At 40.4% G+C, this 27,245-nt stretch overlaps 1 protein-coding gene across 2 annotated transcripts; it reads right to left on the bottom strand.

Annotated features, from left to right (window-relative positions):
• Positions 1 to 8,406: 8,406 nt before the first annotated feature.
• HEY2 (hes related family bHLH transcription factor with YRPW motif 2) lies at positions 8,407 to 20,232 on the bottom strand. Of its 2 annotated transcripts, none has more exons than XM_045499473.1 (5): positions 19,961 to 20,232; positions 17,942 to 18,020; positions 17,724 to 17,807; positions 15,368 to 15,449; positions 8,407 to 11,042 (listed from the first exon to the last, which is right to left on the bottom strand). In XM_045499473.1, exons 1-5 carry the CDS (start codon positions 20,041 to 20,043, stop codon positions 10,357 to 10,359), a joined length of 1,014 nt encoding a protein of 337 aa, XP_045355429.1. In that variant the 5' UTR covers positions 20,044 to 20,232; the 3' UTR covers positions 8,407 to 10,356. The 2 variants fall into 2 exon arrangements, with proteins under 2 accessions (XP_045355429.1, XP_045355430.1); XM_045499474.1 differs by lacking the exon at positions 19,961 to 20,232 and adding an exon at positions 19,607 to 19,764.
• Between the last annotated feature and the right edge of the window lie 7,013 nt (positions 20,233 to 27,245).

Here is a 27,245-nt window from a genome sequence, read left to right as displayed (position 1 = left end):
GCTTATGACGTGTCTTCATTCATTCTCCATTCAGTCAGGCAGTCATATATTTGTTCATTTAACCAATGTCCACAAATATTTACTGAGATTTCTTTCTGTAATACACATATGTCAAAGAGGCCCTGGAGACTTAATATGAGCAAAACCAGTCACTACCATTGGCTTTTAGCATGGTGGTAAAGACGGGCAATAATTATATAATCACAAATTTAAATTGCAACTGACAGATTCTATAAGAAGTATGTGATTCTACACTAAGGCAGTTGGAGATATGAGCAGAGTATTCCATCTGTTGAGATCTGAAAAATGATGAGTTATCTAGGTGAAAAGGAGAGAACAGAACGTTCTGAGTAGAAGGAACAAATTCAAGTCCTGGAATCAGGAGAGAGCAAGGAGAATGCCAGGGGCTGAAGGAAAGCCATTGTGGCTGGATGGCAAGTCAGAGGTAGTAAAATAAGGTGAGAGGGGCCTAAGGAGTGGGCAGGAGACAGATCTTGCATGGCTTTAAAGCCTGAGATTAAGGATTCTGTCTTCATATTAAGAGGACTGGAGAGCTACAGAGAGGAGAGTGGGTGTAGCGACCTAAAGCCCATGCCCTGTCACTGGTAAACCAGTAGCTTTAGCAGTGTCTAAGAAACATTCTGCCCTAGGTGCTGGATAGTGGCACAGCTCTGTTCACCTACGTCTGTGTGATTTGCTTTCTGATGGTGAAGAACACCATTTAAAGACAGTAATATAATTTCAATCTCAGCCATATTCATTAGATTCAAGATTTTTCTTCTAAAGAAACATGACTCCATTGTATTTATTTTGAATCAGTCTAAAAACCATTGTTTTTGAAGACAGCATTAAAACATGATTTCTTAACAAACCAATAGACCCATTCAGCTCATTCATAACAAAATAAAAACCTTTCATATCTAAAATATGAAAGGTTTGAAAGATGGGTACATGGATCACTCAGTCAGCTGAGCATGCAACTCTTGATTCCGGCTCATGTCATGATCCCAGGGTCGTGGGACCAAGCCCTGCTTCAGGCTACGCACTGATGTGGAGCCTGCTTAAGATTCTCTCTCTCTCTCTCTCTCTCTCTCTCTCTCTCTATATATATATATATATATATATATATCTCCCTCTCTCTCCTCCTTCCCTCTGCCCTCTCCCCTGCTTGTGCTGTCTCTCCCTCTCTAAAATAAAAAAATAATAATAAAAATAAAGCTATGAAAGAAAATGTTTATGGTCATGTTGTCCTAAAAAGAACTCTGTATTCGAAATCAGATCTGGGTCACATGACTGTGGGAAAGGTTATCTAATTTGGCTGGGCCTCAGGTTTCTTCATCTGCAAAATGAAGCATTGGTCTAGGTTATGTTCTTCTAACCCTGAAATTTTGTAAATCTGCAAATATATTTATATAAAGCAAAATGTACATGCAAATAATTTAATACAAAAAGAACAGGTGTTGGGCAACTACCTTGGTATGTATTTGAATAAAGTTGTGTGAATGGGGCTGAATGAGACTTATTTTGGATCTTAAGACATTTTCAATAAACTAAATTTTAATAAGCTACACTACCATTTATTGATAGTGTTCTATGTACCAGATCTTATGAAGATTATCTCATTTAATTCTCAGAAAATTCTTGTGAAATAGATGTTGTTTTTAAATCCTGTTTTACTAATTAAAAAACAAAATTTACAGATTCAGTAATTTGTCCAAAGTCACACAACTAATACATCTGAAGACCTATCTTGATATATCCAACTTCAGAATTTGTCCTTTTAATCATCATACTATTTATTATATTCCTTAAAGAACCGAGATTTAAAAAAATGACATATATATTAAGTAGAGATAAATTTGTTATTATATATATGGATTTCAAGTTATTTCTAAGTGATCCATTGAATAAGTACAGGAATTTTAATAAGCTCCCACATCTTACAACAAACAAAACTGCTTAATAGACTTCATTTAACTCATGCACTATCCTAGATATGGCTGTCAAGTTGCACTATTAAGCAAACCATCTCCTCGTTAATATGTTTTTGCTGTATCCATAAAGGATATGCTTACAGAATTTTAACACCTCAGCTATACATTTTAAAGAAACAAACAAATAGCTTCCGTCATTTTTCTTCCTATGTCATATCCTGATGACAAACAATGGTGAACTTTGTTTCTCCTTTAGTCTCAGGCTCCTGATACCCAGAGCAAGGAAGCTGCCTGTTGGACCTTGTTTGGAGAAGTGGCTAAATGCATTTATATTGAGTTATTGCTCCTGTGTTGTTTTGTCTGTGGCTCCTGCTCTTGGGCATACTCAAGGTTTCATGGTCACATCAAAGGCATTGTGTTCTCTGTTGTGAGAACTGGCCAGTGTTGGTCAGATAATTTATCGTTTTATTGCTGGGACCCATTCTGATGATAGTCATGCTCAGTAGGCACTTGGTGTTTATGTCTGTTCCCTCAGTGCAACACATTTGCCTTAAGCCTGCGCTTCAAGAGTCAGCTGTGATGAACTTATGGGTATCTTGAGGGTGGGGTTCTTACTGAACCTCCAAAGGGGGCACATGGCCTATCAAGCCTCCTTACTGTAGGGGTAAAGGATGTTTCTCATCAGAGGCAAATCTTGCCCACTGAGCTTATCTGATGGTCACCAGGGTATATGTGGGTTTGGTGATGTTACCATCTCCAGCCATTTGTACAGTGCTGTGCTTATCTTTCTGACAGAAAGATGTCAAGACAATAAAATAAATTTAGCAGTGGCTGCTTATGAGACAAAAATTTAAAAACGGGTGCCTTGCTTAGTTCCTGTTTAGGAGGTGGCGTGTGACTATGACAGAGAAATGTGTTATGACGAGAGTAGAATATGGTCTATGTGCCTCTGTGTTTTCCCCTCCTGACTGTGAACAAACACATCTCTGTCATCTTGCCAGACCTCAAGAGAAGACTATTTAAAGCAGGAGTACTGGGGCAGACTGGCTAGGATAGGGGAGAGGGCAACCATTGCTGGCCCAGGAGAAAGCCTACACAAACAGCTACACAAAAAGCTAGTTGGATTGTTTTGGTGCGGAAAAAAAAAAAAAAAAAAAAAAAAAAAGGTATTTATGTTCTCTGTAATTAGGAAAAAAGTTTAAAAAGAAGTGATGAAAGATCTTGGAAGCAGAGTTTCACAGTATGGTAAATAATATTCAGCTTGATAGCTTATAATCACAAAAGGCAGGGTTAACTCAATTAAAATACTTAGCTCTTTTATATGAGTTTTTGAGCAATTTAAAACTAAGTTTTAAATTTTAAGGTTTAAAATTTAAATTTTACAAATTCCCTTATACAAGTAAAACATTATGAATAATAGCCATTCTTTGAGAAATACTTTTTCTTCCACATGAGAAAATGGGACTTTGTTATCACTGCGGTGAAAACACAAAACTACAATGCACACTTAATGTAAGAAACTTTAGAGTTAACTTGCCAAAGATACTCAACCTCATTTTGTCCCTTAAAAAAAGAAAAAAAAGCTTACAAGGCATTCTATTACATGCATATCCATTTCATATGCATGAATCTCTTCATTCCCACAGACTAACAGAATGACAACTGAGGTCAAGGAAACAGAATATTCAATTCCCAGAAGACTAAGAACTTAGAGGCATATAAAAATGTCTCTAGTTATAAGATTTTTTAAAAACTGTACCCATATAAACTCTTAACTGTTATGGAAAACATGCTTAACTGTAGGCCAAAAGGTTTAGGCTAGTTCAAAATCCCTTCCTGTTAATAATTTACAGTTACAGTGGATGGGTTACTGGGCAAGTCTTTCTAGGCCAAAGGAATAGGATTCAGAATGATCCAGCATTCTCCCCCTCACCAAAAACCTACCTTTTACATCCAGGAGAAGACTGAGGTATAACGTTTCTTTTCAAACTCAATTTTCTCAGATATCTTTTTTTTTTTTAAGTTTGTTTTATTTATTTTTATTTAAGTAATCTCTGTCCTCAATGTGGGGCTCGAACTCACAACCCCAAGATCAAGAGTAGCATGCTCTTCCAACTGAGCTAGCCAGGTGACCCCAGATACCTTGTCTTAATACTTCACCATTTTACTTCACCTTTGCCATCACCTTGAATGAGATTATAGGATATTCTTTGGTAGACATTACTGAGGGTTAAGGTCACCAATCAAGGTAAGGTAGGTATGACCTGCTTGAAAGTTGAAAGTTAAAACTAGGAAACTGCCAAAATTATTTCCTTTTATGTTGTACAATGGAATAACGTGGGGTTATTCTTTTTTTAATTCTTTCATATATTAAAAGGGTAAGATAGGGGTGCATGGGTGGCTTAGTCAGTTAATTGTCTGACTCTTGATTTCGACTCAGGTCATAATTTCACCGTGGTGAGATCAAGTCCCCTGTCCAGCCGTGCCCTGACAATGCAGAGCCTGCTTGAGATTCTCTCTCTCCCTCTCGTTCTGCCCCTCCCCCACTCCTGCTCACTCACGGGCATGCACATGTCCTCTCTCTCCCTCTCTCAAAATAAACAAACATTAAAAAGAAAGAAAGAAAAAAAGCATAAGATGGTAGAGGCTTTTATGCTAATACTATAGACAGATTTACTCTTATCAATAATCCAAAATGATCCCAGGAAGGTTGAAATATTCTTGGTTAGTCTGAGGCCAAAAAAGCAGTGTCAAAAGCCATAGCCCAGAGGTCAAAGGTATGGGCTGAAGAATCAGACAAGCCTGGGTTGAGTCATAGCTTAAACTACTAGTTGCAACCTTGGGCAATCAACCACTTATTTTTCAAATCCTAATATGTAAAGCAAACATAATAATATATGTGCTCTATAGGACAGTTATGAGGCTTCACTGAGACAACAGATTTCACACACTTAGCATAGAGCTTAGCACAGAGAACAATGAACAGCATTTGCAGTGAGTATTCGCGTTTTGTCTTTGTTAGATCTGTGACTTAGGTTGGCCTGGTTCTGTCAGTTACAGCAGAGGACCCAATTCCCTGACCAACCCCATTCCTGTCTGTTCCTCTCAAAAGAGAGGGAGAAAGTACCACCTGGTACCTAGAGAGCCATTTCTCGTATGCCTTTGGTCCCTGATACAAGATTGTGTATGCAAGCTAAGGGGCTTTTTTTCTTTTTAAATTCTCCCATCTGAGTTCAAAGACTTATCCTTCCAAAGAATATGAGCTATAGTCACAGTTTATGATGTCATATTTGCTGTAGCATTTTTAGTTGCTGAAATATTCACAACCTCAGTTATTGCTTAGATCTTAAAAGAATTACAAGGGGAAGTCAAACTCCATTCTTTAGTAAAACCAGAACTGGGAATAGTCCCACTGGGCAACAAAAACATGAAAAGCTAAAAATACATCTATCTTTAGATCATAAAGCTTACAAAATTAATCCAGATTCTTAATTTGACTAGGACCCTATCCTGATGCGGTTTGTTTTAATTCTAGAGAGAGAGTGTGAGCAGGGAGGAGGCACAGAGGGAGAGAGAGAATCTTAAGCAGGCTTCATGCTCAGCTTGGAGCCAGACTTGGGGCTCAATTCCATGACCCTTGGATAATGACCTGAGCCGAAATCAAGAGTTGGATGCTCAACTGACTGAGTCACTCAGGCACTCCGGGGTATTTTTAAAGTAAGCTACTTAGCCACATTTTAATCTCTGTACATCTCTAGCCATGGATTTTTAAACTTGTACTTAAGTACACTATTATACTGTAGTATTGCCTCAAATCCAAGATGTACCTTTTTTTTTTTTTTCTTTTTAACACTCTAGAAATTGGGATGTCTTATGATCAATGGATAAAATTCTGTTGTGGTGATTCTTTTCCTTAAAAACTGATCTTAGGGGTGCCTTGGTTGGGTAAGCATCTGACTCTTCATTTTGGCCCAGGTCATGATCTCACGGTTAGTGAGGTTGAGCCCTGATCTCACTTTTAGCACAGAGCCTGCTTAGGATTCTCTCCCTCCCTCTCTCTCTGCCTCTGTCCCACTCCTACTTTTTCGCTCTCAAAATAAGTAAACTTAAGAAAACAAAACAAAACAAAACAAAAACCTGATCTTAAACCAACACTGTCTCTTGCAATCGATGGTCTTACTTATGGAAATTGCTTTGTGATGTGACCTAATGATGTAATGATTGGAAAAGGAACAAGTTGATTATAAAAAGAAGATAACCCAAAAGACTTAAGATTTATGATACATATCATATGTACATGTGGGTCATTAGAGCCATCAATCTAGTTAACATTTGGCCTTTTTTAATGTTTGAACAAAACGTCCTCCTCGTTAGTATAGTGGTGAGTATCCCTGGCTGTCATAATGTTTGAACATTACTTTAAAAGTCCCTCAGATCTATTCAAATTATGATGAATTATCATGTTTGTAATAGTACAATATCCCAATGAGACCAAAAATCCTCTCCAACTAGTTCTCAGAAACCTTGTCTCACTCTCATGGCACTTCCTTATTTTGAGGGTCCTTGTGAATAGCTAGAGTGACAGTCACACCTATAATTGTCAGGCTATAGAATCACATTAGCATGTGCTACCACATGTCATTCGAAACTTAACATGTACAGACAGTGCTTGGTACACAGTAGTTATTCAATAAATACCTTCTGGCTCACTGATGGGAAATACAAAAGTGTGTTTTAATTACTGTTGAACTATATTTCTAGGCCCAAAATGGAGCTACTCCTACCCAAGTGCTACATGAGCAGATGGGCCCTATAAATGTTCCACTTGACTAGAGATGTGGTATATCCAGATAGTCAATCCCCCAATGCCAAGCCAACTCTGGGCCTTCTCACCCTAAACAAGGTTGATTATGTAACCCTGCCAATCAGATATTTTCCATTTTTCTCTTCCCTGTTCTTTATTCTTTATCCTATAAAATCTTCCTTTTGCCCCATTTTGCAGTTCTCCAAAAGGAGACTGCCTCATGAAGTGTTAAATAAAGTTTGTATCACTTAAATTGTTTTCTTTAATTGTTTTCTGACATTGGGCATACATACAGCTTTTAACATTTGGGGAAAACCAAATTTCTAATAATGTCACCATTTTCCTTTTAGCCTATGAAAAATCCCTTGAATTAATTTTGGGATTAACTTTTACATAATTAAAAGCCACTAATAAATCAAACTTTAAAAGTTATTTTCCTCCTGGGCCATAAAAATTATTATTTTTTTTTTTCTGTTTTGTGAGCAAACATGAAAGCTACCACACTTGAAGGCAGAACACCACTTTCACAGAACATTGTATCAGAGATGGGAAACAGTTGTTAAAAAGAAACATCAGGCTCAAAATGGAGTCACTTGTGCAAGACCCACATAGGCAACCAAGACTTAATATCTAACCGAACTGCAGTGACCTTTAGCCAGTCAATCTGGAATTAACCAATCAGTACCAGTGAGGCCATCTGCATGACAGACCCCCACCCTTTCCCCAAAGGAAGGTGACCTTGTCTGAAAAAATTCACTCTTTGTTAGAAACTTCCTTTTGCAGCCCCTTTCTGCCTATAAAAGACTTTCATTTTGTATACCTTCTTGGAGCTCCTTTCTATTTGCTAGATGGGATTCTGCCCATTTCATGAGTGGTTGAATAAAGCCAATTTGATCTTTAAATTTACTTAGTTGAATTTTGTTTTTTAACACAGCAAAATGTGATGTCAATAGCTAATGATGTGAAACATTTATCAAGGACCAATTAACTTCAAATGACCAAAATTATAAACAACAATCACCTTTAGGAACTATGACACCCCTTAGCAACTATGTCGCAAGTTGTTTTGCAAATATTTTAATCAATTAATTGGAAAAATAACAGCCCATATGTAACAGGGAAGGGAAAAAAAATGTAAGGAAAAACCAAAAAGGACGAGAAAGGGAGGAAAGGAGGAAGAAAGTGGATTTATCTTAAACTATTTAATCCAAATTAAAAATAAAAATTCCTGATCTCTAAAATGGTTTACATTCCAAAAAAGGAAAAGAAATTCTTTGAATGCTGACATTACAACAGGCACAGAATCAGCTGCTAGATCTTAAAATAAGAATTACTTCTATGCCTATTGTCCACAAATCATGACTCAAAAGCAAACTTCAAATACTACTAAATCCATTTCCTTATTTGTTACTTAACTCCATCAGAGCTAATAGAAGATGCAATGATCACAGAACTTATAGACAGGAGGAACAAAGTGATCTGGTTTTGCTCATATTTTACCCACATACAGACAGAAATTAGAAAAACTATATACTTAATTTTTCAAAACTAAAATAATGTAAGAAACCTCACACTTTTCCCCTTAATAGCATAACTGACATGAATAAAAACATTCTTTTTTTAAAAATTCTTTTCTGACGTTTGGCCCAATAGCTTCAGGAACTAAAATAATCTCTTCTAGGCTTTATTGAAGAAGGAGGGATATGTGCACAATTTCTATAGCATCAAAAGAAAGTTTCATTGAGGTAGGTACAGAGGATTTCTCATCAGGAAGCATGTATATGCTTATCACATATACAGGTGATGTTTTAAAAACCCTCTACAAATGTTTTTGAGTTACAAGATGTATGACACATTCTAGCTTATTATCCCAGGTTCAATGTACTATTATTTGGAGCTCTTGTATTTGCACTTTTCTAAGAACCACGGTTAAGAATAAAAGGCAGAGGAAACTGATCACTTCCTGTCTCCAAATAATGTCAAACCCGCCTATGCTGAATTGATATACAAGCTCAGATAAACACTATTTTCAGGCAAGCTGTGAATTATATTAAATGACTCTGAAAGAGAAAAAGAAAAGCCACGGCTTAAATTGTTAGTGAAGGAAGGCCTTGCTTGAAATTCATGTCAACTTTCCATTCTGCAAAGCAATTCATCCACATAGAAATAGTCAAAAAAAGGACTTCATTTAATTAGTGATATTTAGACTTTTGCATAGAAAAAGGTTACAAAGTAATGCAAAAAAGACTAGGTACAATAATTTTAAAACAAATATTTAAAAGTATAATTTTGTATAATGTTTAACATTCTCATGTTTATTGCTTTCTCCACACAGCAGAGAAATGAAGTGCGTAATAATACATGCTGTGTCTTTACCTTTCAAACATAAAATCTCACGTGCTCAATTTCAATGTATTAAGAGATTATTTTGTCATTAAAAATAAAAAAAAAAAACACCGTTATGCAGCACTAGTCTAGGCATGAACAAAAAATAATTTATGTACATCCCACTGCATACATTCATCTTGATTTGGGATCAAATGCAATCATGAGCTTGACAAAGAGCATTTAAAAATCGTGGCTTTTCTCTTCCCAATGCTCTCTCCCTGTCTCGTCACCTCCAGAGAGGCAGCTTTTCCCAAAGGGCGACAAGAATAGGTATTACACATTATCAGGACGAAATGAAGAGGATAAATACGTAAAAACAGTCCAAATGAAACAATAAATTAACCTAAACTTTTACACACTGGAGAGTTTTCAAGTTGGCATGAATCAAATAGCTTCTGGGGGGCACATGGTAGGCAAGTGCTTCTAGGTGCACTCTATGTATGGTTTTACATAAAGAAGCACCAAATTTTGAGCCGTGGAAAAAAAAAGTGCCTGGGGGCTTGCAGGCAGGGCAGAAATGGCTGTTAATCTGAGCACTGATGGAATAATTGCTTATACCAATGCGTTGCTAAATGTCACCATTTGGCAGGCAAGTCTGTACAAAGAAAGAAAACTAAGATAAAACTAGGTCTTTCCACTTGAAAATTATTTTCAGCAATCCTTTTGGCCAACAAAAACCTCTTGGTTTCAACAGAGTACTCTTCGCTGGCATTTTATTAAAATGTCTGCAGCCTAATACAAGACTTCTGTCCCTTTCCTGTCTTAACCTAACCTCTATGATCTTCTTTACTTGTGCAATGTTAATCTGTTCACAAGAAAACTTTACTAGCTCAGGCACTTATGAAACACAAATTTTTTTTTTTTTTTTTTTTTTTTTTCCATCTAGTTTCAAGAGAATCCAGTCAGGGCTTTTTTTTTTTTTCTTCCCCAATTCAGACATACTGATGCACTCCTGGATGGTACAGTCCATATATTTCCCAGGAAACTTCTAAATGAGAACAAGTGTGAAGTTTTCAAAAGTTGCTGATGTCAGTTACCAAGCTGCCTTAAACAAAACAAGAGAGAAAATATAATACCACATTTCCACTTGTGAGGTTTGTGTCTCAAATAGCTTTATTGTTCCTTTGTGGATCTGTAGACATCTGTATGGCTACTTTCAGGGTGCAGAGGTTTAAGCTGACTCTGAAATGAAGGACATTCAGTTACTATTGCAAAAAGTTCAATGCAAACTTAAAAAGCTCCCACTTCTGTCCCCCAGGGTCGGTAAGGTTTACTGTTTGTTCCGCCGCTGGTCTGCTGAGGGCTGGAGGTGGCTGACACCGTTAGGGGCGGGCTGATGGCGGTGGCGGCTGCCACTGCTGCAGCTGCGTTCGGGGGGAGCATGGGGAAGGCCCCCGCGAAGGACAGAGGGAAGCTGTGCGCGGCTGCGGTGGCTGCTGCAGCGGCCGCGTGGACAGTGGCCGAGAGGGACAAGAGAGAGGTGGACAGAGGTGGCACGCAGGGGGCAACGCTGCCTGTTGACGGCATCCGAAGGGCAGAATCGGCGTGGGCAAACGTGGCCGTGAGCAGGGCGGAGCCGTGGGCAGGAGGCACTTCTGAAGCCGTGGAGAGGCGACAAGGCGTTGACTCGGAGGCGTGGAGTCCGTTGGGTTGGAGCAGGGCAGCGGGGAGATGGTGGAAGGCCGCCGCCCAGTGGTGCGGGTGCAGGGGGTGATGGTGGTGGGCCAGTGAGGACGTCATGGCCGCCGCCTCCCGCTGCGAGGCGCACGTGCTGAGATGAGAGACCAGTCGTACCCGCAGGGGATCCGAGGAGTCCAGGCCCTCCACGGAGCTCAGATACCTGGCCACCTCCGTTAAGCACTCCCGGAATCCAATGCTCATGAAGTCCATGGCAAGAGCATGTGCGTCAAAGTAGCCTAGAAGGGGGTTTGAGTGAAGTGGGGGCCAGGGCAGGGAGTGAGAGAAAACGGCACAATTACTGTGAGTAAACACCAACTGTGCTCCTCTGGGCGCTGCAGAAGATTCAAGCGGGATGACGACCCTTTCTGAAAATGTTGCCAGTTATTTATGGTTGTAACTTCTGCAGAAGAAAGTACACTTTGCAATTCACATGTGTGACAAGGCTGGCAATGCTATTTACTACAGTTGTTCTTGCAACCAAATACTACGGTGGGGAAAAAAATTAAGAACATCCGTGTTTCAAACACTTCCATAAAAAACCAGGAGGGGATGTCTCTCCTTTTGTACGGTGGGATAGTGAAATTCCCTCGTAAACTTTTGCACGGAAGTACCGAGTTTCAGTCTCTTTGTCTCTGTCACATGAGGTGGAGATTAAAGGGTTTATCTGAAACATCCTCACTCTTGGCATTTGTCACAGAGATATGAAATGTATCTTAGCAGCTTGAAGACCTTCTTTAAAAATATGCTAGAATCTCTTAATAAACTCAACAATGCTTTTTGACTCAGTGTTTTTTTTTTTTTTTTCCAAAGTGAAAACATCTTGTCGTTAGTTTGTAACAAAAAGATTTGATGAAAACAAAATGACTTTTTAAAAATCTTGGTTACTAATTTGAAGATCTTACTTTTCTATCATGCAATATCAGGCTGCTTTACTGATATGAGATTACTATACCTCTTTGCTTTTCTTATATTTAAATATATATTTCCTTCAGTGGTTAGCTTACATTTTCCTGGCATCTACCCAGGAAAAAGATGTGCATTAATTTTTCAGTGTGTATGCATGCACAGCCCAAATCGAAGGTCACTACCGTAAAAATGGCTGGAGCTGGGTCACATTTAGAAGAACCCCTTTTTATCCACTGATAATACACTGGACAGAAAAATAATAAAGTATTTTTATTAATAGTGCCAATTTAGGATAGAATAATAATCAGACAATTGGGGAAATGTCACCACTTTGAATGGGTGACCTCTACTATGTACAGATGAATCTTTTTTCAGATTCTCTCTCATTTGTAACTTTTTTTTAGCTATTTTCAAATTAAAAATTTACTCAGATTTGGGATATGGGTATATCTAAATGAGAAATACCACAAAGTTATTTTCATCTAAGGCATTTATATTATCTTTTTCATGTTTCTGTAGATCAAAGTATTACCTGTTTTATTTATCATCCACTAAAAATTAAACCATCTTATTCTGTAATCAAAGCATTTGGAAAATAGTATTCACAATATTCACAGTCCTAAATAAAGTTAGAATATCAACAGAAATTTAGAAGTCCCAAAAACACATCTGAGGCAAAAAATACACCATGAAAACAGTAAAAATAACAGCACAAAGCAGATATAAGAGAATATCATGCAATGTGGGAGATCAGCAACAAAAACAGTTAGCATCCCAGAACTTCAGCTTAGTTAGCAACAAAGTCCCTGGGATTAAGACGGAAAGCTCTTCCTGAAGACGACGCCTCCGTGGACAGATTTCACATGAGGACCCTCAGGGTTCATTCATTGCAGGGCATTGCAGGCTTCTAATTTTCATGAGGTAAGGAGGGAGGAAATCAACAGAAGTCAGAGTCCAGAAATGCAGGGGGATCTAGAAATTTAGGTTCCTCTGTAAATTCTCTCTAGAAGCTACCTCAATACCAAGATAGACTATAAAGAATGGAACAACATAATTGGAGCCCCAGGAGCTTCCAAGAATTTTCATGAGCAGGTACAAGGTGATCGAAAGTTGTGGTTTGCCAGCTGTATGTTGTTATACGTGGCTGAGTTCTCTGTTGCATATTAAGGAGTATCAATTGTGTAATTCCTATTATGTTGCTGAATGCAGAGGGAAATGGCGACCAACAGCTGTCTCCTGGGAATAGATATTGGGCCAATAATAAAAGCACACGGGGCCATTCCACACCACTTCCTTCATGCCATCACTGTTATGCGGCTTTAAGTGAATAAACTCACAACAACCTTGTGAGGTAGACACTATGGCTGTCATTTTGCAGATCAGAAAACGGGCTCAGCAAGGGTGAGTAGTTTACCTAGGGTCACAGAGCTAATATATGGCAGATCAAGGATTTGAAACCAGGCAACCCAACTGCAGAGTCTATGCCCTTCACCACTGGAAGGCCCCTACAGCAGTTGTGAGTCTTTGATGATGTGAGATCACATTGCCCGCCCCTCCTGTTTAAGGCCCACATTTTCTCCTATGGGATGACCTCTCTAATGACTTGGCAGTCAGGCGACTTGTGTGGAGCTTGCTTGGAAATGTCTGTTCATAAACTATTCTGGGATGAATTTTAGGACTGTTCAGGTAGCCAAGAATAGCAACCAAGAATGGAACTTAGTTTTTATAATAAGGCATAAGAACAATATTACTCTTTAGAAGTATAGCTCATGCCAAATATTTGAAACCCTGATAAGAATTCTTGGCCTTGTGGTGAACAACACCAAGGGAGGCAGAGCAATCAAAAAGCTGTTCCTGCACCATCACTAACTCAACCAGTCTTCTACATCTGAGGTAGCAGGTGCAGAGACAAAATCATGGGGCTGGAGGTGCTTTAGAGCTCAGAGTGCTAGTGTAGGCCTCACAGTACTGCAGAGCACTTCTGCCTTGGGTTAAAGGTCAAGCAGCAGCCAAGCTGGGCTGGATCACTGGCTTCTACGATTTCATCCAGTTCTCCTCTATTATGTAAGAACTTTTACATCCTATTCTGAGGGTTACATTTTAATGATTAGAAATCACAATTCCATACCCATTCAGGATGGTTTCTAGAGAAGGTGGGCTTCTCTTTAAAGTGTTTACTTCCCACCTAAAAGATTGTGAAGGCCAGTGCTGATGTTTTGTTTTTTAAGTTTACTTATTTTGAGAGAGAGAGAGAATGAAAGAACAAACAGGGGAGGGGCAGAAAGAGAGGGAGAGAGAGAATCGCAGGCAGCTTCCACACCATCAGTGAGGAGCCCAATGTGGGGCTTGAACCCATGTACTGTGAGATCAGGACCCAAGCCAAAACCAAGAGTTGGACACTTAACCAACTGAGTCCAGCTCAGGTCATGATCTCACAGCTTGTGAGTTCGAGCCCCGCATCAGGCTCTGTGCTGACAGCTCAGAGCCTGGAGCCTGCTTCTGCTTCTGTGTCTCCCTCTCTCTCTGCCCGTAACCTACCCACATTCTGTCTCTCTCTCAAAAATAAATAAATATTTAAAAAAATTAAAAAAATAAATAAATAAAGGGCTTCAGCAGTATGGCCATACTGGAGTTAAGTACTAAAGTACTTCTATACCAATTGGTAAATAGCTACTTCTCTCCAATGCTTTGCCTCTGCTCTGATCTAGGGCAAACTGTGTAACTGTGTGATAAAAAGCTAATGCTGAGCAGAGAAGCCTCCAGGATGGAGGGAAGCACTTAGCCCCTGGTGGTACGCTCTCCCAACTCAGTTGTCAAATGTACTGAGTAACAAAAACACTCTTGGTTAAGGTGAATAGCAAAGGCTTGCTTGAAGGCTAAAAACAATACAAAAGGGCAAAATCAAGTCTCAGTAACATGTGAGAAGAAGGATAATAAAATGTGAATAAATTATTACAGCTTTCAGGATCTCAAGTCTATTTTCAATACAACATGAGGGTCCATCCCTGACCTCTGGATGATTCTAGTACAGAAGATATCTCTCCAGGGCACTGGGCCGGGGGCACCTATTCCTGTTTGCTCTCTGCAGGAATGACTGCTCCATTAGTAGTTTCCAGTCCAGAGAATTACTACCTACACTTCAAATGTTCTGTCTGGTCCAAACTCAAGACCAACCAAAATCTGAAAACAATGAAAATAATTCTTAAGTCAATTCCTTTGAAATAGTTGTACTGTATTGAGTCCCAGCCTTGATCTAATGGAGTCTGGGGGAGGGGAAAGAAGAAGAGAAAAAGATTGCCTTTAACCTCCTGTTTATGTTTGGATGTTTGTGTGTTTGTTTTGTCTTTCTGTACAGATTCCAGCATGTGCTTCTGAGGTCCCAAACAAATCTCTGACCAGGCTGCTGTGAATGAAGCTTTACTCCCACAGTATTATGAAAGCAAACACAAGCCCAGGGTCAAGTGCTTCTTTTGTTCCAGAAGTTCTTTCCCACGAGTTCAATCCTGCCATTAGCATTGATTTCTACAGCTTTAATCTGGGACCTCCTATCTCAGCTTGTTAAAGAACTGTTCAACTATGACTTTCCTATAATCTTAGGGGAGGCGAATGAAAAGAGAAAGGCGGAAAGGGGGTAAAAATGAAGTCACCTACTTACCTTTACCCCCAGTTGCCTGAAGCATCTTTAAATGATCTACTGTCATTTGCAGTATTTCGGCTTTCTCTAACTTTGCAGATCCCTGCATAAACAAATCGTGAAGTCTTATAAGTCCTATGGAAACTGACTTGGAACATTTTACACTGGATTTTCAATTTTTCTTCTCACTAGAAAAGTCTAAATTTAATTTTTTTTCATAGAAAAATCTGAATTCTTTGCAAGCTTTACATGCAAACAATAATTATTATGTCATACCTAATGACAGATATTTGCCAATTTATCATTTAAAGACTAAAAGGCATAACAAATAATTTTTTAATCATATGATTAAACTATACTCCAAAGATCACTCCACTAAAACTATTACACTGCAAAAATGTCAAATCTTGTATCCAATCTCTACCCTATATTGGGGGACATTCAACAGTCTAGATCAGCTGAATCCAACTCTGAAGGTTAAGGAAATAGGATCTTAGCAAATTAGATTTTTCAAAAATAAAAAGTCCTAGTAAGCCTTTAAGATACACCCCTGGTAAGGAGAACCAAAAACAAAAAAGGGAAGACTTAAGGTTTTTTGGTTTTTTTTTTTCCAAAAATTACCAGCAGGTGTCACTGTGAATTCCAAGTTCATAAACAAGAAAGCATAATTTACTCCTACCTAGTAAGCATCAGAAATGCTTAAAGATTATTTGAACCCTTTAGAACAGTTCTTAATAAAATGCCTTGGGAATATATTTATACGTTCTACTTTTCAAAATAAGGCAACCTCTAGAAACCAACCAAAATACAAATGTGCCACCTTGAACTGCCTCAGAGGACTTGGGTAGCTTCTAATTTCCTGGAAAAACTAAATAATTAAATCAATGTGTCTTTCTCAAAAGGAAACTGAAGTTTTCTTCAAGTTCCTATGCTCTACTTTTTTGTGAAAATTATCAGCACCCTGTACATGGTGAGAGTGCCAGAGTCATTGAAACCGCTAGAAAGAACACTCTTCTAATCACACCGTAACAGGGCCAGCTCGCCAGGGTTGGTAGCCAAGCCTGGCAAATGGGAAAGCCTGTGTTTATGGTAACTAACTGCCAAACAACTGAGGTTAGCTTTTAAGGTTTAAGTCGACATTTAGGAAAAAAAAAATCTAACAAACTGATGGGAAAAATACTCACCAAATAACTGCAGACATTTCGGTACCCAAAGTGAAAACAGTGATTACTGATGTTTTCATTTTCAGCCTATTGTCATTGAAAATGTTACTAATCAAAACTACAATTTCCACGTTACATTTAGCTTACCAAAGTCAGTTTCAGCATATAGGTATCTTTTTTTTTTTCTCTCACAAATGTATAATCAAGAGCCTTTTACATCTTGCACTTCTGTCAATATTCACTTTTTCCATCAAGATGTACAGGAGTTTCAGTGAAAGTAATAACAAAATTGCAGTTTCTGGATAATTGCCAAGGGCTTTTGTAGGGCTTGCTGTATAATGTTTGTAGTTCAAGAAGTAAACAACAAAATGACATAAACAAACAACTGCTGTCTTATACGCTATTTGAATTAAATTGAAAGTATTTCAACAGTGTATGATGCCATATTCTTTGAAAGATGCTCTTAGAAATCTGTGCCATTAGCCATTGTGGCAAGAGATATAAAACTTTTCCAAGAAAACAAAGGAAGATTTAAACATTTGGCTTCCTCCTTTTCTAAGGATGCAAAAAAAAAAATTTTTTTTTTTTTTTGGTAAAGGAATACTTGAACTCTGAAAGAGGGAATTGTTGGCTAGTTTTATTTTTATCAAACTTCCAAAGAGATGCCCCAAATAGAACACCACTCTATTAATCTAGGGATTAAAAATGAAACCAAGTGATTTGGTAAATAAATTTTATTAGTATTACCATTCAGGAACTAGAGCTAGAAATGTTACTTCCTGGACTTTTGTTATTTTTAAAATAAAAAGCGCTTCTTTTTTTTTTTTTTAGCAGTTTACAAAAAAGTGCAATTTTGTGATATATATATATATGTGTGTGTGTGTGTGTGTGTGTGTACTTAAAGAGTACAACATACAGCTGGGTTTTGAACAAAACCACTACTGGTCTTCATAGAAAGAACAGAGAAAGCATGAACACTGTTACCCTTAAGGGAAAATAAGCTGAAGAATGGAAATGTTTTTCAACTTCATGATGGATTATGTTTTTAATAGTTTTGCCACAACAAAGCATTTTATTGAAATAGCTGCTCTGTGCCAGATCAGGGCACATACACCATTATTTTAATGAGCTTTAACAAGAACCCACATTCCCAGATGAGAGAATCAGATTTTCTGAGTCTTTTGGTGGGGTGGTCAGGGGTGAGGGTTGCTTACTTGTTTCTCAAAAGCAGTTGGCACCAGTCGTCTCAACTCCGATAAACTGTTATTTATCCGATCTCGACGCCTTTTCTCTATTATCTATCTCAAAGAAAGCAAAACAACAACAAAAATTTATGAATACACAAATGACAAAATTACTCTTAATGGAAGAACACCACTGTTATACATTAGTCTGAATCACATGAACTAAAAAGAAAAAAAAAATCACATACCCCTCTCCTTTTCTTTCTTGCCATAATCTGAGATGTTGTTGTTGGGGAATTCGATCTAATCACAGAGCTAGTACTTTGCCTGTGAAACAGGAACAGTACATCAGGTGCTGCATTAACATAACAATGGTTTCTTCTGGGTACTTCATAGCACCCAGTAAATATTGAGTGACTGCACAGCTCAGGTCTATATTATTTTATTCTTAATTCTTACTTTTCTCTTAACATACTTTGTTTTCAGCCCTTATATCTCTTTCCATGCCTTTTTTTTTTTTTTTAAACAAGTAATCCAGACACCAAATCCATTGGCAAAAACATCCCTCAACTTTTAAGTCTTGCAGTGAAAAAATTACAGGCAGACAGAATGAGAAGTTAGAAATTAGTACTTCCTGGTGCCATTCAAAAATGTTTCTTGAAAATCAGCTAATCTCTAATAGCATCCTTCCTGCACCCTCCTCGTCAGACCCACTAAACAAAGCAAAGCAATTTTAAAATAAAAGCCATGTTTAGCACCACTATCAAACAGATATAAGGTCATCACATGTCAAACTGTTGTCCCTAGATGCAATCTTCAAAATAAACAGAAGTTATCTTACTATCTCAAAACTTCAATTAGACATATCTCACAACAGAAAAAAAAAAATGTAATGTTTTGTATACTAATCTTCCAAAAGAATGCCCCAAATTAAATACGGCACTGACAGGGAAATTAAAATTACATCAACTACTAGGTAAATGTTTTAGTTTGAAAACGAAACTGTAGGTGAGTATCCCCTCGTCTTCCAGCTAAGCTTAAATCTCTATAGGGGCTGCAATCAATCTTGAGTTTACTAATGAAAAAGTATTTCATACTGAAAGTTCAATCAATTATCACTTATAACTTTTATGATGCTTTCTAGTTTGTACATGTTTCTCTTCATAATTCGTGGATACTATGCTTCTTTATGTTCTCGAATTCTCTAGGTTCCTGTTATTTGCTCTCTTTCATTTTAGAAATGTTGCACACACCAGGTTCTTATTACCTCACCTTCTCACTTCTGGATCTTATTTCTGAATTAACTGTCTCCCTCAGTCCCACCCCATCTCAACTGGTTTCATCTTTCACAAGGCTTCTTCTGTTTTTCAGATCTCATTTTTTTTAAGACGACACACGCTTTAAAAATAATTAAAAGATACTTTGCAAACGCTTCCTGTAAATATCTTTGCTGTTGCTGATTTCACGCTTTGGCTTGTGCTTACGAGAATAACGATGTGGAAAGAAAACCAGTATTCCAAAGGTAGGAAGAATTTTGCTCTTTGAGTGACAGCTGCAGATAAATAATTAAGGAGCTTGTGGGGATGCCAATTAGAAGCAATTATCATTTGACCCGCCTTGGCACTAAAATGCCTCGGTAATCTCCCTCTGTCACTGGAAAGTGGAGGTCTGGCTTCTGTGATCACGACTCCGATCTTTTCCAGACTTAACAGCAAGCAGTCGAAGAGATGATCTACGCCCGAAACGATCCGTCACTCACTCTCCCGTAAACCCACTCACACACGGCCAACGGAAAGCTTAACCTCCTTAGCCTTAACATCGCAAACTACTTTAATGTCTCCAAAAGGCAAGTCATCATTTTAGGCTCTTGAAAAATTAAAAAAAAAAAAAATTCAATCTGTTTTCCTTTTCACCTGGCCCATCCTTAAAGTGCTCCCACAGTTTCAGAGGCGGGGGCGTCGCCCGTCGCCAGCCGGTCCGCTTGCCTAACGCTGACAGCCTGGGACCCTCCCTCGCCAACTCCTGCGCAGTCTTTCAGTCGCGTCCCCTTTCCTCTCCGCCCCACCCCTGGTGTGAGGGCCGACATCCCCCGCCCCACCCCAACGCACGCTCCGTGAGCGCCCACCGCTCAAAATTTCCCGGGCAAAACTTTCCCCGCTATGTTAGGACGCCGCGGAGAGGAGCCTTGGGATTTCCAAGGAGCCGCTCGCGCACAAAGCTCCCCGACGCCTCGGGCTCCGGGCAGTTCCCGTCGAGCCCGCGCTCACCCCGAGTAATTGTTCTCGCTCCCCACGTCGATGGTCTCGTCCATGTCGCTCTCGGAGGTCGTCTCCTCGCAAGGGCGCTTCATCGCGGCGAAGACGGCGCTGGGCACAGCCCAGCCCGAGCCACCGACGCCGAGCGGGGCGCAGCGCCCTCCCTGCCTGCCTCCTCCCTTCCTCCCTCCCTCTCTGGGCCCGGGCAGGCACGGCTCCCGCGGCGGCGCGGTCGGCTCCTCGCGACTCTTTCCCACGCCGCAGCCGAGCTCGGCCGCAAGAACCGGCGCCGGCCACGCCCCTCCGCGCGGGCGGGGCCACCTCGCCCGCCTCCCGCGCGCAGGCCCCGGCCGCCCCGCCGGGTTCCGCCTCCTCGGGGTCGGCGTGGCCCGCGATTGGTTGGGGCGGAGGGGCGGGGCCGCGTTCGCCAATGCTCGCGGCGGAGGCTTCTGCAGAGGCGTGGGAACGAGGCCGCGCACCTGGGGTCCGGGAGCTGCGCGCGGGCGGGAGAGGCAGCGGCGAGCCTGAGCGTGAGGTTGATAGCTCCCGCTAGGGCAGCACGCGGACGTGGGCGCGAGCGCAGCGAGAGAAGGCAGCTGAGGGGCGGGCTCCGGACCTCGGGTTTCGGCCCTCCTCCTCACCCCCCCCCCCCCAGTCTGACGGTGAAGTTTCTGTCTTGTGTTTAAAGAATAACTCCAAGCGCGTGGCTGAGTGTGAGCGAGCGTGTAGTGACGTTGGGAGGCGCCGTGGCTTAACCGAACCGCCCCACTCGGCCGTCCCTCGTCTGGACCAAAACTGCTGACTGGCTGACCCTGACGGTCACATTTGCCCTCTGGGGTTTTAGAAAACCTTAAATGAAAGTTGCTTTTCTCCCTGGCAACTCCCGAGGCTGCTTCCGCGGCCTCTGGGCTTGGACAGATAAGGACGTGAGTTTCCCCGACCAGGTACTTAACCGCTGGCTGTCGGAGGGTCTGAGGTCGGCTACCATGTGACGTTCGCTTTGCTCTAAATCAGTTATTTCCATTTGGCCACAGGGGCCTTGGGTAGTAGACTCCGCTGAGTAGACCGTGAGCCGGAGTTGTGTCTCCTCCGGCGGCGGGAAAGACTAGAGCAATAGTGCAGGTATTTCAGGACACACTTTTAGTAGTTTTTCAACTTCGAGGTTTTCGGGCTTGGATTATCCGGATGATGGCAGTTCTCTGCTCCCCTTGGTGTGTGCCGTCGCAGCGGCAGAGTTCATTAGAATCCCGAACGTGAAAAAACCGCGCTTGGAAAATCAGTTTGTTTTCTAAAGGACGAATTCGTGTCCTGTGTTCAGTGCATTAGACAACGTGGGTTGTAAAAACTACAGAAGTGCTTGGAAAACATGTTTTTAAGCGGCTCTTCCCCTGTGTTTTGGGGGGCTTGGAGAGGCTACGCCGACGTGCCTCCGCGAGGGCAGGAGCTGGGCAGACCCAGAGCGAGAGGCGGCGTCGGCTCGCCCGCCCCGGCGCCGCGGTACCGGGAGGCGGGCGGCGGGTTGGTCGCGGGCGAGCCGGAGGCTCCTTGCTCCGGGACAGCTCCGTGCTTAGTGGAGAAACGGCTCTGAGAAAGGGGCGTCTGTCATTCATCACAACCCTCCGCCACGGACGGATTCCTGATTTTCTAGGGATCTGATTAGGGCGTCCCTTTGACACTCCATTCTGTCCCCACACAAGACCGGCGCGGGGCGGGGAGGAGGAGAGGAAAGGATGAGACGGGAAAAGACTGGGCCCGGGCGGGGGTTGGGCGGGGGAGAGCGGGAAGGACGTGCAGCCAGCGTGTTAAGCCCTCATTAAAACACAAAACCCCTTCCCCACACGCCCTCGTTTCTTTTGTGCGGTCCCCACCGCGGTGCCTGCAATAACCGTGTGAACAGAAATCCAAAACGTTTCATCCTGACTTCTGAAACTTAACCCCAGGCAAAGCACACAGTCGGCGGGGGCCGAGCGGGCCCTGGTGGGCTGGACCAGGTCAGCTCAGGACGCCCGGGACGCGGGGGTGGGGGGCGATGACCCCCCCCGCCCAATTCGGCCGTCGGCCTCAGGGCGGGAGCCCAATCCGCGCGGGTCTCTGGGCCTGTGCTGGTCTGCAGTGGCTGAGTAGCTGGGCACGCCGAACGCAGCTGAGCCGGCCCGCATCCCTCGGGCTCTCGGACCTCCCCTACGCCACTCAGCTCCAGATCCCCGCAGGCCTGCGGGGCTGAGCCCGACGCGCGTGTTGTCCGCCCCGCATCCAAGGAGGATGTGCCAATGACCTGTCCGCTCAGGCCACAGGTGAACGCGCTGCAGCAGGCCTGGCGCGAACTCAACCTTCACAACTTTCAGAGAGGGCTGCACGTCTTTCTAAAAACAAATGCCTACAGGTGCAATTAACGTTTGCCAGGAGAGCAAGTAATCCCGCGCTTCTAAACGCCAGAGGCAAAACCTGAGATTGTCACTGAAAAAAAATAGAGTTCATTCTCACTATATTAGTGCATTTGATTACTATAATTGTGAAAAATTGCAAAGAGGAAAATGGTTTGCTTGCAATAAAGTAGCAACTACTTATACATAGTTTTTCCATATTTGCCTTTGAAGACTTAACTGTTCTAACGTGTTATAAAGAAAAATACAGCACGGAAAAGCACACGCGGATTTAATGTCGATTATTATTATTAGTATTAGTATTATTTTTACAAAGAGAGTCATATATTAAAACCTTTTGGAAAACCGCTGGCACATGGTAAGCGCTGTGTAAGTCTTTTAAATAAACAAGAATGCTTAAGACAAAAGACCTCGGTGTTTTTAACACTGTCATAAGCATTATATGCTCACTTATATGCAAAATACTTAATAGTAATTAGGAAGCATGGGATTTTTCAATCAGGTCTTTTATTTCCCTCAAGTATCCTATTTGACTATCTCCTGGTTAGGCGTCTTGCCTGATCTGTCTTCCACTGAAAGTGACTCTCAGGTCAGAGGAGGAAACAGAAGGAGGAAACTCTTTAAAACGCCCCAGTTTGCTTAGGAACGGTTGTGGATTGTCGGGGGCTGGAGGGGGCTGGAGGGGGCTGGAGGGGTGGCCAGTGCGGAGAGAAAGAAAAGAGAAAGAGAGAGCGGCGGAATTTCAAGCCTCAACGCCCCTCCGCTACATGCTTTTCAGCGAAAGTTGGTTGAAGGCTTACTAAGAGCCGGGGCAGAAGAAAAGATGTCCGATTGCAGAGCAAACCGCGGTTCTTTCCTTTTCAGAGATTTGTACAATGAGATAATGAGACCCAGAGATATGAAGGACTTTCCTAGAAACGAAATGCCATTAGGAGAGAAAGCCCAGCGCGACGGATCTAAAGGGAATGGAGGAGGGGAGAATCTGCCCTCTTCCCGAAATTGGTCATCTAGCTCATGTTTTGTGCTTATGTGATTTAGCTCACTTACAGACATGAGAGTGAGATATCGAAAGCCAAGATCTGGAAACCTCAGACTCAATGGCCCTGATCCCCTTCCCCAGTTCTTCTCCCACCCATTTAATTTTACAGCTGTTTAAATTACAATTTTTGTACTTGTATTAATAAGTTTGGTGGTATTGACCTAGTTTTATCTTGTCCCACAAAATTTGAGTTTTCTTGCACAAATTAATGAAGTGATTGCTTTGCTGTAATTCTGAAATTCTCCTGGCAGTATTTTGGAAAGGAACCTGGGAATTAAAAAAAAAATCTTCTTGGTCTGCTTTTTTGTTCATTAGAGCACGCTAATGTTTCAAAATCACTTGTCACATGTTTTGCTATTTGTGACTTCTTTGAATCCTTTGAGGTGCTCCTTACAATTACTTAAAAAGTATCTGCCATTCCAATGTTTGGCTTCTCTTAAGTCACCAAGGCATGGCACCTTTTAAAAAAATGTTTAATTTAGTTCTCAGTGAGATTGCAGGCAGTTCTGTTATGTAAAGACTTTTATGTTAGTCTGAGAAACCTAAGTGCACAGAGTTCAAATTGAGCAGTCTAATTTTTTGCCCTATCTGAAATACGTATTATAATTATTTACACAGCTTTCTCTTGCAAAGGGAAGATAAACAGGTTGCTGAGAAGTGGTAGTCTATTTGCAATTGCTGGGGCAGGTGACCAGCACGTGCATCTGTGGGCAGCTTTGTTGGGCTGCCCTCCCTGACTACAGGGCTATTGTGAGCTGGCAATGCTTTAAAGTGTGTGAAAAAGCTGCCCCCTGAGAGTGGAGGCCAAGGGCAAGATCCTTGTAAATTTTAATACCTTTCTCAACATCAGGCTGGCAGAAGGCAGGCCAACCGAGGGTCATGTAAGACAGAACACATGTTAGGAAGGCACTAAAGTAAAACAAAGCTGAAAGCAAGTGCCAATTTAGGCCCACCAACCTTGAAGTCATTGATAAAAGGGAAATGCTTTACTAGCTAACAATTATTTTTGCCTAGCCACATAAAGTACATCATATTTCTTGGCTTGTCCCAAGTGGTGCTACTTACTTATTTGTTACATCAAAAACTCTGAGGTAGGAAATCTTATACCCAAAGCCCCCTTTCTTAGAAGTTAGAATGTTTAAATTGATTTGTTATTAAGGGGTAATTTATTTTAAAGCTTTTATTTCAGGAATGGTGTTATTAGTTCTTAGAACATGCCCAGGAATAGAGGCTGGTTTTATTGCTAGACCCTTGAGGAGAAGGTTGTATAATTAGGTAACTAGTTTTCCATATCCCTGTAAGCAACAGTCAAAAGATAACTTCACCCACTCTTATCAACTTCTTCTTTGTGAGGGCTAAATTGATGTTGGGCAGGCTTTTCTTTCAAGGAAATTCTTTTAAATTTCTGTTTTCTTGAAGTTGGTTTGACTGCGAGATATTTTTTTCCTCTTTAAGGATAGAGTTAGTAAGGATATATTCACTTCTCTCATGGAAGAAACCTTTTAACTAACTGCATGCCCATCCTCTAGAGTATGGCATGACACGTACTGGGTGTACAATAAATGGTTTGAAATGAAATCCTTTTTGAAACCAACGAACTCCCTACTCCTTTCCATATATATAGAATTTAAATACATTGGCATAAGTAACTAGAAATAAACAACCATGAATTTAAACACCAGGAAAGCATTTACTGTTAATGGGACCTTAGTTTAGCCCAGAGCTTCCTGGCAGCCAAGTCAGAAAGAGAAACATAGTGTTTTCTAATTCTTGTAACCAGAAAAGAGGAAGCACATCTGTTTTTCAATAAAGAAAAACTTTATCCAGCAGCTGAATTCTAAAAGAACTACATGATTGCTGTGTTCACAGACTTAAAAAATTTTATTTAAAACAATTATACTTTGTCTAAAATTCTCTTCCAAGTATTATATTAATTATAAAATGAACAATAACATTCATATTATGCAAAAAATGAAGACAACTAATAGCCCAATAAGCCATCTACTAAGCTCTCAAGAGTAAATAATTGCCATTAATAGGACCTGTGCCTCAAACAGTTTCAAAAATCTGGATTCTCCACAGTAAAGTTTCTGCTTTCAGTTTTAGAAAAAAAAAAAATATCAAAGATTCGTGGATCTGGTTGGTTGGCATTATTTGATGAAAGTGAAAGAAAGAAACTCTACATGTTTCTGAAATATCAATTTCTGTGGAAAAATATAAGAGTAAAATTATTTCCCACTAGAATGCAAATGAACACCTATATTTTCTTAACATTTTTATCGGAACATTTTATTAGATGTGTGCATATTTATGCCCTTATCTGCTTATTTAAAAACTGGTAGATGACTTTATGGAGAGGAGAACTCTCCTAGGTTGGAAATAAGAACTTGCTAATTTTAGATTTTCTGTGGAAAAAAAAATAACAGGCTATTTTTGGACCTTCATGCTTTGCAAACCTATTGAAGTGCATACTTTATGAGAAACATAGAAAAATAACAAGTTTTTTCCCCCCCAAGACAGGGCTGTATTGGTTTTAGCAGATTCTGGTTACCCAGAATTTAAGTAATTCTGGGTATCTATTGGTTGAAAGGCAAAGCACAGAAGTTTAAAAAAAAAATTTCTGCCTTTAGCTTTCAAAATAATTCAATGTAGTAATGTAAGAATTGGAGATATAGTTTTTAGAGATAGCTTTGGTTTCAAGTAATAGCTCATTCCATTTCTAGGAAGTGAATACTTTAAAGAAAATAACAGTTCTTTTAGGACTTTAGCATTCATTGGTGCAACACAACCTGTTTGGAAACAAAATGTCACGCTTGGTAGAGAGTAATCACGCTCAGCTGCAGCATGCAGAGAGGCTGTGTGCTGTGCCTTGACTATGTAAGAAAGGTGCATCTTGAATATGTAAGAAAGGTGTTTCCATAGCACTTTTAATCTGAGAATTCAAGGGCTTCATTGAATCATGCATGAATCAAAACTCACAGCGTTGTAGGATTTACTTGTCAGCGCTCGCTATCAAGATTTTGCTAGAATGGTCTCAACAGGAACATTCATAATGTCTGAAAATAGGTCAAAATATGAATAGGAAATAGAAGACCCATACAAACGTTGTTTATGGGTACTTAACACGTATACCTATCTACAAGTAGATAGGAGTGTCTATATGCAAATTGATATAAAAAGCACAAAGTAATTAAAAGTTTTTAAATGGACATGACTTGATTGTTAGTAAATAAAAGGCTATGGTAATATCTGGCATAGAGCAGATATTCAAGTCAGGAAAGTGCAGCATTGTATAATTAAACCACCATTTGTAAACCAATTTACAAATTTTGTAAGTTTATTTTCTTTATTTCTGAAAATTGCAATCATTGTATTCAAGTTTATTTTATTTTATTTTATTTTAGATACTGAAATACCTTGTCTTTTGTCTATTCCATTGTGTATTTTTTTGTGTATTTTCTAAGTCTCTTAGAAAAGCAGACTTTCGTATTTTGAAGCTCTTGGTGCAAGGGGAATAAGATTGTTATATTAAAAGGTTGGGAGAGTGATTTTTTTCTGGTGTTCAGGTGAAACACCTGAGAAATCATGCTCTGCTTGTGTGAACCCATGAAATATTGATAAACTGACTATATTTGTTTGCATGATTCTAGTTGTGATAACAAAGGTGTGAACAAAATTTAAAATTGAAAAAATCCAACGATGATTTAATGTGTTTGTGTGAATTGGGAAAAGAATGTCCATACTTTGATTTTTGCAGTGAAATACTGTTCTCATTCAAAAATGTAGTTTGAGAACTAATATGTTGGGAACATCAGAGTGGGGGCTAAGTAAACAGAACTGTGGGGGTGGGGGAATTATCTAAAAATGAAACCAA

This window comes from Leopardus geoffroyi, chromosome B2 (genome assembly GCF_018350155.1).
Source record: "Leopardus geoffroyi isolate Oge1 chromosome B2, O.geoffroyi_Oge1_pat1.0, whole genome shotgun sequence".
NCBI classification, from domain to species: domain Eukaryota; kingdom Metazoa; phylum Chordata; class Mammalia; order Carnivora; family Felidae; genus Leopardus; species Leopardus geoffroyi.
Note: the sequence above shows the minus strand (reverse complement) of the source record. Positions and strands in the feature narration are given on the sequence as shown.

Coding starts and splice junctions, on each gene's coding strand:
- HEY2 (XM_045499473.1), bottom strand. CDS start 20,043: ATGAAGCGCCCTTGCGAGGAGACGACCTCCGAGAGCGACATGGACGAG. Junction 18,021..19,960: donor AGCGAGAACAATTACTCGGG/GTGAGCGCGGGC, acceptor CCTGTTTCACAG/GCAAAGTACTAGCTCTGTGA. Junction 11,043..15,367: donor TCAGGCAACTGGGGGTAAAG/GTAAGTAGGTGA, acceptor ACCCCCTTCTAG/GCTACTTTGACGCACATGCT.